Genomic DNA, 17,685 nt, shown 5'->3' with positions numbered 1-17,685 from the left:
CCATCTGCCTGCAGCACAGTTTTCCCCTCTTCTTCCCAAAGCTTGATTTCAAGCCACTTTCTTGGCTAGATTCAATTCACCACTGAAATTCCTTTCTGCTACCTCACCCTTAAACATGAAACATGGGCAAAGGCAATGAAAGACAGAAGATGTACATGTGTCTTTCCAACTGTACAGTCAGCTCACTGTAGCGCTCTCCCCCATCCCTCCTCATAGTTTTGACTTGATACATTTCAAATTCTTTTTTCCTGAAGGAATTTTATTATTTTTGTATGAGTGAGGTTCTTTAATGTTAAACTTCCATTTTGATGTAATAGTTATATATGTTTATTAAGGAACAGTGGAGAATCTGTCAATACTGAACTGTTTATACATTGTCATTTTTCAAATTCTTGTCTGCAGAAGCACATTGGCACATACGTATAACCAAATTCATCTCCAGTATAACATCACGCAGGATTTAGAGAAATTATGTCCATTTCCTTACCCACACTGATTTTTAACGACTCAAAAAAAACATACTGTATGATTTGTTTTAAAGCATGAACATCAAAAACAACAGCTCTTTCTTCTTCTTCTGGCAGAAATCAAGTCTAGCTAAGGCTTTTAAGAGAGTATCATAACACCAAGTCCAATTTATTATCTGTCCACCTCCTTACCCATAATAATTTTAAAATCCTTTTGTATTTACTGGAAGACTATCCTCCAAAAGAAACACATCAAAACGTAATGCAATGACTACACCACCCATCAATCTTACACATGCTTCTGGGGATCTTAGGATGGAAGAAAATCAACTATAATTTAATCTTCCCCATGCCATGCCACATAAATCACAGAGCTTTCCAGGAACTTCTAGCATGAGTTATATCAGAAATAGATTCCTAGATCTTAAACATATGTTAGAAGCACTAAATTTAGGGAACTGATTTCCCACTGTGTGGAATCTGAGCTTCAACGTTCACTTCCTTAACAAGGCCAAGTTTGCTTAAACATATACTTAAAATTTAAAAACTAAAATATATATGTGTATATATATATCTTGGAGAATATCTGCCTGTAATGTCTCTTGAGAGCATCCTGCGGTTCATCTTTTTTACTTCATAATTTTAAGGGCTTTAACGGTATAGTTATAAAATTTAAATACTTTTCAGTCTAAATGTTAAAGCAGTGTGCATTCATTACCAAAGTTATAAAGTTCATTAAGTCATGGAATTAGTCATCAACTGATTTTTTGACAACAGTAAGGTCTCCTGTACGTGGAGAATTCTGTGCAATTTTCTCCTCTTCCCCATTCACTTTATTTTCCCCCCACATAAGAAAATAGTTTATTCAAGACCAGCCCAGCCCTGGGAACTGACAGAAGTATGAGAAAAAAAAAAAGATCTTTTAAAATAGTAACCTAGGTTCTCCAAGATGTATGGCCTATACATCCACCCTAATTTGTGAGTAACCGTCTCAGAGGTCTGTGATGCACAGACCACCTCTTCTGCCCTAGCAATATTTGTGGGATGGGCTCAGGACTAGTCCACCCTGAAGTTGAACAGGTCCAAACAGCATAAAGCAAGCTACATACTCTTCTGGGCAGTGGGGTGGGAGGCCTGCATACACTTGAGGAATACGGCTTTGGGGAGAGAAGTTTCTGTCTCGCGTAGCTGGGGCACACAGTTAGACAACACCAGGACGTTCACTCAGATGGAGAACTTTGTTTCTTAGAATTAAAAATATTTAAAAAAAAAAGAGCTCCAGAACCAGAGATTCAGAAACTGAGATTTCTTAGTTCTAAGAAACAGATTCTTGAAGAGCATGGTGACCAGAAACAATTAATTCAGTTCATAAACAGCTGATAATACTTGCTTTGTTTCTGCAAAAATCAGTATGCTTTAAACATAAAACAGGCTTGATAAGGAATTTTCGCCTATATCCAACCCATTTAACTAATGAAAGCAATTTTAAATGCTGGTTTTGTTCATTAATTGGATTCCAATTTCCATCCAAATGTAGCCTGATGAAAATCAGAAGCTAAAAATTAATCAAGCAAATAAGAAAAGCACTATTCATCATTTTTAACAGAAAATGGAAAAAATACATTAACCAAAGCAAATGGTAAACTGCATACTTGTTTAAATAGAAAGATATATTCACTACATTAGCAAAGGGTAGCTGTGGTGGTACAGACTACACTAAGGCTTTCAGAAAGGTAACTAAAGTACAGATGTAAAACTTGATAAGTCAACTTAAATCAGATTTCCTGCTTGCTCATTTAAATCATGATTGAAAACTCATCTAACACAGACATGTAAATTAATGTACCCCATTGGATGAAGCTACGCAACTGCTTCTGCACACCAGCAGCTCTAACGTTTTACACTAGTCCAACTCTTTCCTGTAGCAGCTTGGATACACTTCCTTCCATACCTCCTGCAAGTCCCTGAACACCAGCCATCTGTCCCTAGCCTAACAGCCCATACCAACTATTTCTTTAAAAAAAAAAAAATTTCTTTTTTAAATTCCCACCACCTCCACCCAAGATCTAGCCTAATCTGTTCCTAAAGCCTGTAACCAACCCCCCTGGCTGCTTCCCCATTACACTGGGCCTGTCTGGAGCCCCTGCACTGCAGGTACTGTCAGGAATGTCCCCTTCACTCCAACCAGACTCTGCAGCCCTACAGAAGATTTTCCCAGGAGAATCGCTTCTCTGCTGCCATCCCAACCACCTTATAGTTTATTCTTAGCAAACTAGCTTAGCAGAGCAGTTATTTCTTAGTGTCCAGAGCCTCAGCTGGGGTGAGGCTCTTCCCCTCCTTGGGATATTGCCCTATGCCCTTCAGCATGAGGGCTACTGCTCCACACCAGAGCTAGAAGCTGAGGACTCCCAGCCAAGAAAGTCTGCAGATTCACTGTTCTTTCTGCAACTCTTGCTTGCAGAGTTAGAAAGATCTGTAGAGCCCAACAGGCTGCCCTTGGGATAAACTTACTGTAACACTTCTGCCAAGGCCTGGTCCATCAGTCCTACAAACTGCCCAAAATCACACACAAGGAGAGCTTTTCCCTTACCTGACAGATCAGAAGGAGAAAGCACTCCTCCTCATCTCACGCTTGCATACCAGCCAAAGCATGGCCAGGCAAAGATGAAAACTCAGAAAAATAAAGCTATGATTCTTCAGATAGATGGTGGTAGGTAAAAAAGTAGGTCCCCAACCACCAGAGTTGGGGGAGTGGACATTGTACTTGGGGAATGGTATTTAAAAAAAACAAAACCCAAACACACACAAAAACACCACCACAAAATTAAAAAAAAAAAGTTTTGCCTCCTCAGTTCTTCCCCAAGATAAACCCCCCTCTCTTGCCTTCAGCTGACACTGCTGCTACGCCAGTCCACAGCTCCCTCAGTCAGTATGAGCATGTGATCCCACCCATTGCAGGGCTAGTAAGGGGACATGTTTGTTATTTTTGTCCCTCGTGTTAACTTAAACATTAATCTCAGTCTTTTTCTGCAAGCCTGCCAACAGTACAAATTTTTTTCCACTCATGTTTTTAAGCGTCTGCATAGATCCTCTGCTCCATCAAATGTATGTGGTTGGTAAATCCATGGCAACATTTGGGATAAGGTTGTAAATCTTTAAAAATATTGTACCCACTGAAGTAAATAGGATTTTGTGCCAGACATCAATGGGAGCAGAATCAGATCTTTGCTGGTTTCTAAGCCCATTATGCATCTCCAGTACATGTTTTCATTTACTCTAAATGTGTTGCAAATGAATTACCTTAGGACGAGACATTTATTTTAAGTCACAAAGTCATGTTATCCATTTCTAGCCAGCATCATTTTTTTTTTAGCTGTAAGGGAAATAATTAAAAACTATTTTAAGACTGCATGGAACAGTCTCAGCCAGTGTTTGGCTACCATCTAGCCTAGTGGTTTATTGGTGGTTTTTTTGTTTTTAAATAGTAAACAAATCCACTTTGTAAAGTAAAAAATACAACCAGTAGATGACTGCATTAAAAAGTTCTCTTTTGCCATTCTCCCCCTTCCCAACTGCCATGATCACCATCACCAAGGCAAGGCAGATTTACAGATGACTCACTTGGTCTTCAGAATACCCTAAGCTTTGTCAGGAAGTGAGGTATCATTTTATCCAAACCCTCTACCAGACCCAAAGCCAAAATTTAAAACATGTTTTTGCAATGCACTGTGAAGAATTATCCTGGCCTACAGCTATACTAAATGCTCTTATTTATTTAGTAATAAAATCTTGCAGCAAGGGGAAACCAACATTAAGCCAAGTATCCTTGAAGACATTCCAGTAGGATTCAATGCATTAATAAAAAATAAGCTTTTGACACCGGTGAAAGAAATCCTAGTGTATTCATTTTCCAATACTAATGCTAAAAGTTTAAGCCTTTGTTGGAAACAAGAGGCTCATTAAGGAAAACTTATTTAAAGTCTTGGTAGATAGGTCTAATGTGATCCACAGGTTTACAACATCCTTGCAAATACCTCTTGGGTCACCATCTTGTACATCAGCTAAAGCGGGGCTGCCAGTGTAGATTAACAAACTGAAGCCTGAGCTCCCCCCACCCTCCGAGCTTTTTGGGTTTATTTAGAACAGGTTTAAGCCCATGCTGCAAGTCTAAAACCTTCTGCCACATTCACTACCTGAAAAGCCAGGACTACACTCAGAAGGTAGAGTTCTTCACTGCTGAATTCGGTCAGTCAAGAGCTAGCAAAACATAATTTAAAGGAAGCAACATGTATTTTTAACTTCGCTCCGGACACCCAGAATCATCACCCATTTTCCCATGCACAAACTCTACTGCCACCATCCACCCAGGGCTTCATCTTCACATGAACCCCAGATTGATGTGAGAGGCAGGAGCAGTGGGAAGGATTTCCAAGTACAAGAAGGAACTCCTCAACAGCAGCTTCAACATCACGCTTGCAGCAACCTTCTCCTAGTGTGGCTAGGAGCTCATCACACCACCTCCCGGGTCTCTGGGCTGGCAACCTGCTGCGTTCAGAGCAGAGCTGGCTCCCCCCTACCCTGCAAGCATTACTGCTGCATCACGTAAGAAACGCTCATGTCACTAGATGAACCAAGAGCATGACCCTTTCTGAGGCAATCAGCCCACAGCAAGGCCATGCAGCTCTACCTCTTCCCCCCCCGCATCAGTCCTGGACACCCAGAAAGAATGCCGTGCGGGTGAGAGCCCTCTGTCCAGCTAGCTGAGCTGATCCTCTCCTCTTGGTTGAAAACCGCAGCAATAACCCGTCTGCATTTCCAGTTTGGGGACTACTGCATTTCAACACCTGAAACTCAAACACAGCTGGTTATTACACAATGGTCAGTACCTTAAGCAAGATGCTACTGAAATGATCTCACTTAGTACTATTCACTCCACTTCTTAGCTCTCAACTTTAGTACTTAGCTCTCAACTTTAGTACTTTTCATCACCATCGTCTTCTACCTGGCAAGCCATGGGGATCTCCTCAGACTACTAGAAGTTGCTAACAGGACCACGCCTATCAGAAGTGTTTCCAACATGAAAACCTAGCCAGGAACGAGGGGGTAGAAATCACAGAAGCAGAGAAGGAACATTTTCTGGCAGGCTCGTTATAAGACATTTCACAAGCAGGAACAGGTCTGACATATTTCTGAACATGGCATGAACTTTTTGTTTTTGCAAAATCTGATTGGCCACAATGCCAAAAAAAGCAATCTGCCACCTTTTATTCTGAATAGACAGCCAAAAGCAGAAATCAACATAAGGAACAGATTGTGAAACTACGTAAGCAGGAATTTTGCTGGTCATTCACAAGCAGCAAACACAGGTAATTTGGTGTTGCAACACTGCACGACCGCCAAAACAAAAGTGCTTATGTATAGAAACACTTCCACTTCAAAACTCGTGGCTGTGACACACCAGCCACATGGGTACTCCAGACTCCTAGAAGTTGCCCATGAAATCTGTGGCTTTGAAAGATACAGGTACTCATCAGCTCTGGTTTACAAAGACACTGCTCTCAGATTCCTTGGCAGCTGCAAGAAAAACAGGTTGTGAAAACACAGAAAGGTCACTTATTTTTCCATCATGTTTAACGAACAAACAAACCAGAGATGGAGCCAGCTACACCAGAATGAGGACTTGACCTATTTTTGTTTCTGGCCTGAAGGAGCTCAGCACACTCCAGTAACAAAATATTATTTGGCACCTTAAGGAATTAAATTTCCCATTTAGTTTAACATTCAGAAGATGCTGAGCCTGGTACTTAGAAGCTTGGGAGTCTGAGATGTTCAAGGGAACACCGATTAAATCTTCTTCCCGTGACAAGAATCTGGGAGCAGGGGACCAACACAAATTCTTATCTCTTGTCCAAACTACAAATATCACTATAAGTATTCAAAACTGCAGTGAGGAAGAAGCCATTTTTATTTTAAAAAGAGTGCATTACTAGTTAGTGAGTGATGCTATTTGCATTATGACAACCTGAGAACTGTAAAAAGAGCTATTAAGAATAACTGGAGGCTTCAACACCTCAGAAAAAAATACCAGCTGTCAACTTGCCAGATCTTTGTACATCACATGGTGCCAATTGCATTTTTGCTTCCCTCATTGGGGGCCAGTCCATCTCCAGAGGCAGAATAGTTTCTGATTACTCCGGACATGGGTCCCTGCCAACACAGCATGGTAGGAGCAGCAGACTTCGAGGCAGTGGGAGGACCAACCATTTTCTCCACAGGGCAGAACAATCCCACAATGTTATGCACCATGGAGCAAATTTCTTAGTTGTCAAAAATGCATCATTAATGAATTTAAGAAACTAAGCAGCAGGAAAGGTGTATTCAAGGCACTGAGGTTACAATCTTCAGAAGAAGTCTAATTAGCTGGTAGTGTTTTTTTTCAGGCAATGCTGTTGTCCTATAGTGCCGCCCTCAAAATTGTGTGTGCTGCACATGTATGGTTTTCATTTCATCGATATAAAACCATTTTGTAAAAAACACTGGCAAATCCTTCTTCACCCCCCAAAAACCACATCCTCTTTTGGCTGTAGGACAGCTCCTCACAAAATCATCTACTGCTTAACAAGCTAGCCAAATTAGGGCAAAGCCACTTACAACTACACACATTATAGATGTACATACGTTACTACCTCTGGGTAGTTTAGACGTAACAGTTGCACAAGCTAATCCTGTCAAACCCAGACATCCAAAGGAGCCCAACTCCACCAAGTAAGAGTCAAAGTACCTGGAAACATAGGACAGTTTTTCCTCTTCCTTGTCTCTCATCTATGCTCAGGGCATCAAATGAAGGCCCTCAATGAAGCAATTTTTCATTTTAAATTACTTTTCTTTCCTGCCAAAAGCATAATACAGTTATTTCTTCTCTTACATCTATGCGATATAGAAGATCTCTTCTTTATTATTATTATTTAAGAAGGTTACTGGAGAATAAAGAAGGAATCTCTCTTGACCACAACATCTTCTAAGGAGAAAGTTTTCCATTGGCATGTTCCTCACCTGCAACAAAAAGCTTCAAGAGATGGCAAAAAGAATAAAGGAAAGCAACCTATCAGCCTAGCTGTACAAGACTTCTTTTGTCATCAGAAAAAGGTGGTTTGATTTCTTGGTTTTGTTTACTGTAGCAAACTACTTTTTTCTTTTTTCTTCTTTTTTTTCCCTTCCTAGAAGCCTCTATGCATATCACATAACCTGAAAATTAACTGTGAGGCTAAAGAAAAAGGTTAGAAAGAGTACATTTTGAGGGTAGAGCTTCAAGAAGCTACAACAGGTGTGCAAAAAGACCAGTAGAGAAAGCAGTCCTACTGCAAGCAGAGAAGCATCTCTTCACCTTAGCTAACTTTCACACAGCAGAAGTTCAGCTGTCTCTTACAGGACATTACAGATGCAGGAGAGCAGCTGGCGTGAACTCCTCTTGTGGAGGAAAGCTGTCTACTTTTCACCTTCCTATATGTTTGAGTACATCTGCCATGCAACAGACAGAATTAATTCTACCGCCCTGTTTCAGGACATTCAAGGGCAGGATGAGCTCTCCACAGGTTAGCCCTCCTTTCCCCATACTCTTGGGATGCCAAATTTCAGACCCAAAGGCTACAAAAGAAATGCAGTCAGATGTACAATTAAACATGCAAAGTTTCAATTATAAAAGGAAGGGTGCAACCCACTTAACCCCAGTAGATTGGCCAGGTGTATTTAATTGCATGACTGTACACAGTTGAACTCTAAAACAAGGATTTCTTGTTTGTTTGGAGCTTTAAAATCTTCAGTGTTGCAAGAGAATAAACTTCTATTCTTGAGAGACAATTATGTGTATATTCTCCCCAAAGTTCAGAAGACAGAAGCAACAACTTCATCAAAACAGCTTTGAGCAGTACAACACTACATCTGAAGCCGTTTGGCTGGGAAACTTTCTAAAACATTTTTTGCAGCAACATATCTTCTGGAAAATGGAAGCAGAGGGCATATTCATTTTTGCAGAATCTTACTCTCCTCATACAAATCCCAATTCTTTGTGCAGGTGCTCAGCTCATGTAATTCATTACAAGTGATAGTGGGCAGACTAACTAAACTATTTTCAATTATGTCAGAACTGCAACACACAAGCATTTAAGTGCAGAGTTAAGGAGAAAGATTTAAGGGTAAACAGAAAGTGGTGGTTCTCCAGGCCCAAAAGCAGCTGGATGAGACATCAGCTACAAATAGGCACAAAAAGGCTACCAGTCCTTAGCATGGTCACACAAGGGCACACATTCATCAAAAAAAAACCCCATTAGTTTTATCATATCACCAGGATCATAAGAGTAAAATCATGCCCATTTGACAGTAAAAAGAATTTTTAACTCCTAATATTCTTAACTGAGGTATTTCTTAAGTCCTGCTTTTTTCCTCAAACCTTAAAACATTTCGATGATTCCCACATGTTCTGATTTACTTGTCTTTTAGGAGGCCAGAGAAAAGTATACAGATCTTGGATTTTTGCAAAAAGAGACAGGAAAATTCAGGAATCGAAACACAATATGCAATTTCATTGCATCCCATTTAAATGACTACACAAAATGAGTGCTTTAAACATGCAGACAGAGCTTGGACTTTGCAAATAAATTATACAGTTGCAATATCAAGAATTAGTGCTAGTGATAGGTAAATATAAAAAAAAATGGTTAGCCTGCACTAGATGTGGTGCTCAGACACTGTTAGCCATGTGCAGCGGACACGTGCACACATGCGTGTTTATATCTGTAAACAGACAGGTACCAAGAACAGCCTGTGCCTTCCTGTATGGACTCTACTGCCAGGACAAAGGGTGAAGCAACAACCAGATTCTTAGTGAGACAGAAACTGCATCTCATTAGATTAAATTAGATGAGGCTCGATGCAATAAGACTTTGGTGTTATACACCAGTGTGAACCATCGTGGAGATGGACCATAGAGAATGAGGTATCTCAGTCACATGGAAATTGTTCTCCTGAACATGAGCCAGTCCAAGGAGCTAAATGCAAACCAGTGTTTGATAACCTTGCCATCTCCTAAGTTCGTGACACCAGACTATTCCTGAAGCAGCTGGCAAACAGTGTTTATGCTCTTGTCAAATACGCCTTAAAGTTTTGCATGAAGAGGGAGAGGATGAAGCATCACAGAGCTCACATCAACACAGCTAAACCTATCTAATTACTCAGTCCAAGCTCCTGAATACTCAGTTTTAGGAATACTTGGCTACAGCTGTATATGTGGGTGTTCAGACCTGTCACTTTAAGCTCTGGCAACATAACAAAATCCTAGATCAGTTTACTATGCAGATTTTTCTCTTTCCACCCATATAAAAAAGCAGCATCAGGAATGTCACAGACACTTGTTTCAATAATTAAGATGACACCTCAGTTTCTTTGGGAACGAGTCCTGCACAAGGTGACAGCAACACCTTGTCACTAGAAAATAGTACACATGAAGGATCATGTCCATACGGAAACTCTTCTGCAAATGCCCAAAGCTCACCCACCTACCTCTTCTGACCCAAGGGAGAGCCACTTGTGGGTCCAACTCCACAACAAGGTGAAGAAAGGGTCCATACATTCAAAGGCATTCAAACAAAAGCTTCATAACCCTCAGGCACATCATAGTGGGGTCCCAAGGTTCACTATATAGTTTGTAAGCACACATTCACAAAAGGACTTCACTGACATTAGATGCCAAGAGGCCCCTGATGGTGGCGTAGCTGAAATTGCTGAGGAACACACCTTTGCTCAGTCAAATAAACAGGAGACAGGGAAGAGCCACCCATGTCCAGCCCTGAGCAGAAGGCAAAATTTGCACTGACAAAAATAAGCAAGACAGCAGCAGGATACACTTCTTATACCCTCATGCCAGTGGTATTTTCAGAAAGGATTTTCAGCTGCCTGGAAGGGATATCCCTCAGTGCCAGCTAACCAGTGCTCCCAAGCGTACAAGGACATCCACTCAAAACAAGCTAAAGGGACTTGGGTTGCCCAAATGCTTTTGGCAAAACAAGCAACTTGGTAACAAATAGTTCATAAGTAAACAGACATAAAGTCTCCCCATGATTTCTTCATTAATGCTTCTTCTAAGTCCTTCTTTCCCTGAAGCCTCTTTTACTCACACAGATTTTTATTTTACTTTTTTAAATCCCTTATGAGCATTCCTAGATCCCCCTCTGCAGTTACCTTGTTTATAGTTAAATTGTTTCCATTTCTTCAAAATATAGCCAGCCCTTCTCTTTCGCTCTTTCTACTTCTACATGCCCCAATACCCTATTTAATCAGCGTCTTAAAAATTGTTCTACTAGAGAGAAAAAAAAAATTAGTAGAGAGGAGTAAAACTCATAAATTACAGAACCTCACTTAATACACAAACAAGATTTAAAAGTCTTTGTCCAATAAAGTAAAAAAAAAAAAGAAAAACTTTTTCTGGAAAACTGCATCCATTAAAAGGTAAACTCATACTTTTCCTTGTTTTCCTCTCCCCGAGGAGGGACAGCTACTCCAAGTAATCTGAGGGGCTGACTTGCCTGAAGCCCACAGAACCACCTGCTCTTTTCCAGATAAGGTCACATGCAAGTAAGAAAAGGTGAGAGAGTTTCAATTGTTGATGCATTTTTTTCAGAAGCCCTTAGTATCAGGTTCAGGGGCTGTCTTGGTACCGCCCCCAACCTCCACAAAAGCCAGAGTTCATCCTCTGAATCTGTGAGTTTATCCCTTCTTTTTGCATGTTAGCTTGTCATACATCTAGACTATCTGGAATGAGAACTTCTTCAGAGGACTGAGCAAACAGCATGAACAGGAGCAAGAGAGAGTTCAGACAGTGTGGTCCTTCCAGCTGCAAAGTTTCTACTCTTCTACACAATGACACTTGTTACTTGATGCCTTTTTCCAGATGTTGCCACTATCCTATTTCCAGAAACCTGGAAACTGCCAGAGATCCTAGCAGGCCAAAAAAGGTGCATCTGGGGGGGACAAAGGTGCACTAGCAACAGAGGGACAGACGGGAGTAAGACTGAAATCACCCAATTCAGCACTGTTTAGGTGCATATTTAAAGCAAAAGCAAGAAAGAACCACAACAAAAAGTGGGAAAGAAATGAAAATAAACCAAGTGAGGAACAGAACTGTAGGCTTACAGTACAAATCTCAAGAATAGCAAAGTAGTTTGCAAATCTGGAGTAAAAAGAAAGAAAAAGTTACACTTTTCATTACCCCTAAAGAAAAGAAAGTTATATACTGTTTAAAAATCACCTCTAGTTTCTCTTAAAAAAGAAGAAATAAATTGAGGTAATCCATTACCACAGATGGCATTTTATATGATAAAATGAAGCAGAAACCTGTATTTTTTTAATTTAGTCTGCCACTCTAATCAAAGCGCAGGGAGACTGGGGGGGGGGGGAGAATTTGTTTGTCATAAATAGAGGCACTGCTATTAGCAGTAAAATAACAGAGTATAAACATATTTCTGTTGTAGTTTTCATTGGAGTGCTTTTTCCTGATAAAGCCACTATTATACTCAATATAGTTTATAATACATTCATAACACCCAAGTTGTTCATTCCCACAAACAACGCTACGAGTGTGGAATTTTTCCTGTTCCTTGCAGTGACATTTTCTTGGCTTCTTCCTCTGGGAAAAATATTTAGGCAACAACTTCCCTTTAGTGCAATATATATATATATACACACACACACGCCCACTTGAGTTATTTCATGAAGTTCAGTGTGCTGTGCTGCATTTTCACTTTTCTAGTTCATTAAGAGTCTCAGACTTTGCTTAACAGTAACATCTAGAGAGCTAAGAAGAGGGCAAAGTCAGCCACGTCAGAGTTTGTAAAGCTCTGTCATCCACTCGTTAGAGTTCATTTTGAAAATTCATCTTCCATTGAGTTGCTAACAACAACCACCACCGCAAACAGGGAAGAGAGATGAAAAATCACCTTCTCTGTGTAATGAGGTTGTCTTTTCTTGAATAGCAGAACACCACCTCTTTCCAGAAAGACTCTGGAGCTTTCCGATATAACAAATTATCTTCTGCTCCATAGCAAAAGACCTCATTTATGATTACTAACCAGCACTGGATTTGAGTAAGATTCTATTGAACTTTTTCACATATTTCTTAGAGAGCAATGTGGCAAGTAGATCACAGCTTTCTGGAGATTAATCCATGTAATTTAAATCCTATATATTTAGCAATACTGCATTTCAACAGGGCTTGTACATTGATAAAACTACTACATTCAAACAAACATTTTTTCTACATATAGATTCCCGCTTTATGACGAGATTTTTTTTCCTTCCATATCAACAGGAATACAATTGCAGACTAACATTATTAATTGCAAATTCCAGCAATTTTTAAATTCCATTTTATATTTCTTTTTGTAATAATTCAAGTTCTCTAGAAAATAGGATCTAATACTTTTCTAAGCAGCACCATTTTCTGGTTTCACTGAGCATTTCACTAAATGACCAATGAATGCCTGCTCCCAACCACAGCCACATGAAATATTTTCAGTATGCAAGCAGGAAGACAGACAACATTTAGAAAACTGACAGACACAGCTACTAAACCATTATTCCTAGATCTTTGAGGTAATTTGACAAAAATACAGCAAACTGATTAGCTTCGAACAGCAGCATTGTACAGATTAGTATCACCATCCACTAACCATCCAAAATCAGAGACTTCCCTTACCCCAAATGGTGGATATGAAGCAGCAGCAGCAGCGGAGGCAACACTCACTGCGGGAGGTGGTATTCCTGAAGAAGAAGGTGGGAACAGACCCAAGGCATTCAGATTTAATCCAGGAATTAAATGTGCTTGAAGCTGCAATGGCAGAAGAGTTAAGATTTACAATCCTGGTTATTAACTTTAATCAAAATCCTAGTTGGCATAGGCTATTAACCTTTTGAGAAGATGTCAGTATGTTATTTTAAAAAAAACTTTCATCTCCATTACCCCAAGGACACTGCTTCAAACCTATTTCCCAGACATATGCACAGACCAATAACATCAAAAACGTAGTAGGAAAGGCAGCTGGGAATCACTTGCTACAACTTAATCAGTGAAACATATGACAAACTTTATAGCAAGGAATTCAGGCAATAGTACGATTTACTTTCAGATTGAACAAAATTATCAGAGAAAGAATACAATAATTTTGGCTTTATACTAAAAAGACAGCCCTGTAGAAATAGAGAAAGCCCGTGCACAAGCCCTGACTTTTTGTACACTGGGGAATACGCCGCACTATAACCCCATCCTCCCTCTCATATCCTTTCCATCCCATGCCTTGCAAAAGATGAAGTAAGATACCCCCAGCGTTTGCTGGGAAAGCATCAACTATAAGTTGCATGTCCCTTACTTGACCACACCTGAGAAAATAAACAGCATCATGTGGTAGGAAGCATTTGTTGTCCGTGATACAAAACTTGTCAGTACCCTTTTTCACTTTTCCAGATTATTGCCCAGTAATATGACTATGCTTTAGGAATATCTCAGCTAAAGACAGACACCATCTCAGGCCGTCAAGATAAGCCAATCATGAGACACCAAAAAAACCCCAAAAACTTCACCAACTAAAAAAACCTACCCTAATAATCACTACAAACTAAACTTGAAATCTATCCAGTAACAGAGGTGGTTTTCTGCTTACCACACCTTTGCCAAACAGCAGAGCAGCTTCAAGCTCGCCCCATGTTCCTGCTTGCTATATGAAGCAAAAATGTACCCCTATAAAATATTTTATTGTGTCCTCATGTGTAGCTTGTGTCCTGCAGTTTGCTTATAGTTTGGGAGGGAGGGGGAAAGCGGGGAGACTATTCTCTCCAAACAGTAGGAAAACCATGAAGAACAGCCATTTCTAGAAAATCAGAGACTACTGTAAGCTGAAAAAATATTTCCAGCCTGATTCTAGACCATAAGATTTGGATACACACACAAAAAGCTCTTCATAGCTTATCAAAAATCTCAACCATTTCTCAATATGCATTAGTAATACTTTGGCAAACTAATGAGGTGTGTTGTTTTTATTACATAATCACCAGTTGAATAACTAAATGTCTTTATCATCTATATCAAGAAAAACCTTAATAAAGCCTTCTTAAATTAAATAATTGAAAGCAGGAGAGATCCTTCTTCCATATGTTGTTATGCTCTTAACATGAGGAGACTGTTAATCACTACTTTAACAAACATATACAAACTAGAGCACATAAACCACCAAAGTACATAAACACAAATTCCTTTAGGTTTTTGCAACAAGAAAAAAGTGAAATGCTCATTCATTTCCTCAATCTAAATCAATTTCTCAGTTCCCCTACTCAAAACAAACCAGAAAAAGCCTTCACTAAAATAGCATACGTACATCAATAAACAACAAAAAACCTCACCCAAGCCCCATGAATTAATACAAGAGGCAAGAGAGAGAGGTTGCAACAGGGAAATTCTGATGTGATATTAGGAAAGAAATTTTCACCATGAGAGCAGTGAGACAGGGCACAGGCTGCCCAGAGAGACTGGGGACTTTCTACCCATGGAGATGTTCAAGAGGGGACAAGCCCCTACACAACCTCATTTAACTTTGAAGCGGGCCCTATATTGACCAACCCCCCTGCTGGGCCAGGTGACCTCCAGAGGTCCCTCACACCTAAGTCTTTCCATGGTTCTAGTTCCAGAAAGGGCCCATTCCACAAGACAACTCACATTCATAGCAGCAATATCATTTTCATAGGACTCCCTGATTTTCTTCATAATTTCTTCCTCAGCCTTGGCACAAGTTTCAATACTGCCTTTAACTGTAATGGTCCTTTCCGGATTATAGAGTGTCAAGTCCTGCAATCTGCAAATGAAACGGAAGCACAGTTAATTAGCAAACAGTGGAGGGTAACCCAGATTTATCATTCGAGTGCGATGACATCCGAGTGTGTCGAGTTTGCCCTCCAAAGAGAGTAGTATCAATTCATAACGGGGCTCAAACACAGTTCTCGGAGAATCTGGAGAAACTCTGTCCTCACAGCAAGTGCAACAAAAGCCACTGCAGTGAGGTTTGGCATCAGATGGTTGAGATGTTCTTAGGTGCAATGCAAGATGGAAACCATCACGCTCTGTAGGAACATGAGCTGCAGAGCAGTGCAGCACCATTCAGCTTCGCACTGCACACCAGCCCTACCAACAGAGAGAGGGCTTCAGACATTTTAGACATTCCAGAAACACAGACCATAAGAAACTTTCTCTCCTTGAGAACAATAGCGGATTCCTTAAGGAAGGAGGGGAAAAAAGCCCAACTCTCAGTGAAACTGCAGGAGAGCCTCCAAATCCTCATAATGGGAAAACCAAAAGCGGTGTGCAAGTCAACATTTGCTGCAAAACACTAGTAACTCCTCAGGGAAAATGAAAGGGTTACAGCATTAAACTAGTTCTTTGTTAGGTAACAAATGCTGACCTACTATGGTAAAATGGAAGAAACCGACTGGGAAGCTATGGCATATCCATGTACTGAGAAAAGGTAAGCTGAAGGGGTGAAGACAAAAAAAAAAAAGTCAGAGCAGGGTGCAGGAGGGGTGAGGAAGCCCATGGCAGGAAGGAGAGAGGAAGAAGCATGCAAGGCCTGCTTTCTTGCACAGCAGGCAGCGTGGCAACTGCGCATCTCAGTTAAGCAGCAGCAAGCACAAAATGCATCCACAAAGCAATCTAAGTTTCCAGTGTGCGAGCACTGAGTTACTGCCTCAGGAAGGAAAGTGGCGGAAAACACCCCAAAGAAGAGAGGAAACACTTTCCCAAACCAACTGCCTTACTTCAACTTTATGGACAAGCTTACCAAAAAGCCTAAATGAAGAGATCAGGAGAAAGACTAATTAGGCAAAGCAGAATCAATGGGCATATATGCTCTCTTTTATGTACCAATTAAACCAGGCAACTTCATGGGGCTATTTCAGGCATAGCATGACAAGTATAATCTTGAGGCCAAGATTTTAATGCAAATAAACCATTAACTTGCTAAATTAAGAAATACTCCGCGAGTGTTTACAGACAATGTGTTATCTGTGTCATCATCAATAAAGACAAGTTGGTTTCATAGAACGAAGACCATTATCCCATTTACCCTGTGCACATCTTTTTTTTCCTTTAAGAAATAGCATTAACAGTCTGCGTACTGTTTGCAAACAAAATGTTTATGCCGACACATTTAAGAGAGCATGTTGGCCTTACAGAACCTATTCTTGAAACACACTTATTTGGGTGCTTTTTCTCCAATTGATTCGCTTCTCTTCCTCAGACTAATTCCATAAACGTTTACATACCTTCAGGAAGGTCTCAGGTTCTCTCACCCAATTTTGAATTTCCTCTTTTTGAGGAACCTCATTCACTCTTAGCTTCCTTGCCTATTTTCTGCAGTACACTTTTTTTTTTCTTCTCTCCTGCATGTATTCACACCTCTTCATACATCTTCATGTGTCTTTCAAACTTCCTCCCTTTCCTACAGCCTATAAGACTTAATCTCACCCTTTCTGGCTAAAGCCTAAGTCCAAGACGCCCTCAAATGCATGGAAGTTCACGCCAGAGTATTCGTTATTCAGAACAGGAGGTTCTCTGAAGATATTGCTCCAGGGTAAAACTACTATTAACAGCCAAGCTTCTACAGAGATGTTGATCTAATCAGTGATTTGCAGATTTCCAGTAAAGGTAAAAGCTCCTGTTTAATCTCAGCTAAATTTGAACAGGTCTCAGTTACCTTCACAAACTCACAGACCAAAAGCTATTACTTTGAAGCAGACTGATCAATGTATCCCAGTTTGGCTGCTAGTGGCCAAGAGGGACGGAACTTCTAAAAATACTCCTTTCAGTATTCATTTGCTTTATTTCCTTCCCTTTTGTCCAAAAATCTAATTTATACCAGAAACTAAAGCATCTCTAGTTTTACTCATTTTCACACACAGCTCAGAACTGATCCAGGCTTATAGTTTAAAACACTCGTCATTACATATGGTATAACATGTTAAAAACAACCAACACTTAAAAATATAGTCTAACACAGGCTCCACATAGCCTGTTATTTTTAACATTGCTCTTGACTGAGTTTACTATGAAGACTCACTGTTTACATTAAATTTAGCTGAGCTTAAGTAACAGTTTAATCCACGTTATGGAAAGCCCTCCGAAAGGCTG

At 40.1% G+C, this 17,685-nt stretch overlaps 1 protein-coding gene across 2 annotated transcripts in view; it reads right to left on the bottom strand.

Moving 5' to 3' along the window:
* Positions 1 to 17,685, bottom strand: part of IGF2BP3 (insulin like growth factor 2 mRNA binding protein 3) — a 118,585-nt gene that overhangs the window by 15,792 nt on the left and 85,108 nt on the right. For both annotated transcript variants that reach the window (XM_076331339.1, XM_076331340.1), the window contains 2 exons: positions 15,223 to 15,358; positions 13,213 to 13,344 (listed from right to left, as the gene is read on the bottom strand). In XM_076331339.1, the coding sequence (XP_076187454.1) occupies positions 13,213 to 13,344; positions 15,223 to 15,358 (268 nt within the window). The remainder of the gene's footprint in view (positions 1 to 13,212; positions 13,345 to 15,222; positions 15,359 to 17,685) is intronic.

This window comes from Aptenodytes patagonicus, chromosome 2 (assembly GCF_965638725.1).
Source record: "Aptenodytes patagonicus chromosome 2, bAptPat1.pri.cur, whole genome shotgun sequence".
In the NCBI taxonomy this organism is placed as follows: domain Eukaryota; kingdom Metazoa; phylum Chordata; class Aves; order Sphenisciformes; family Spheniscidae; genus Aptenodytes; species Aptenodytes patagonicus.
This window is presented reverse-complemented; position numbering and strand designations above follow the sequence as displayed.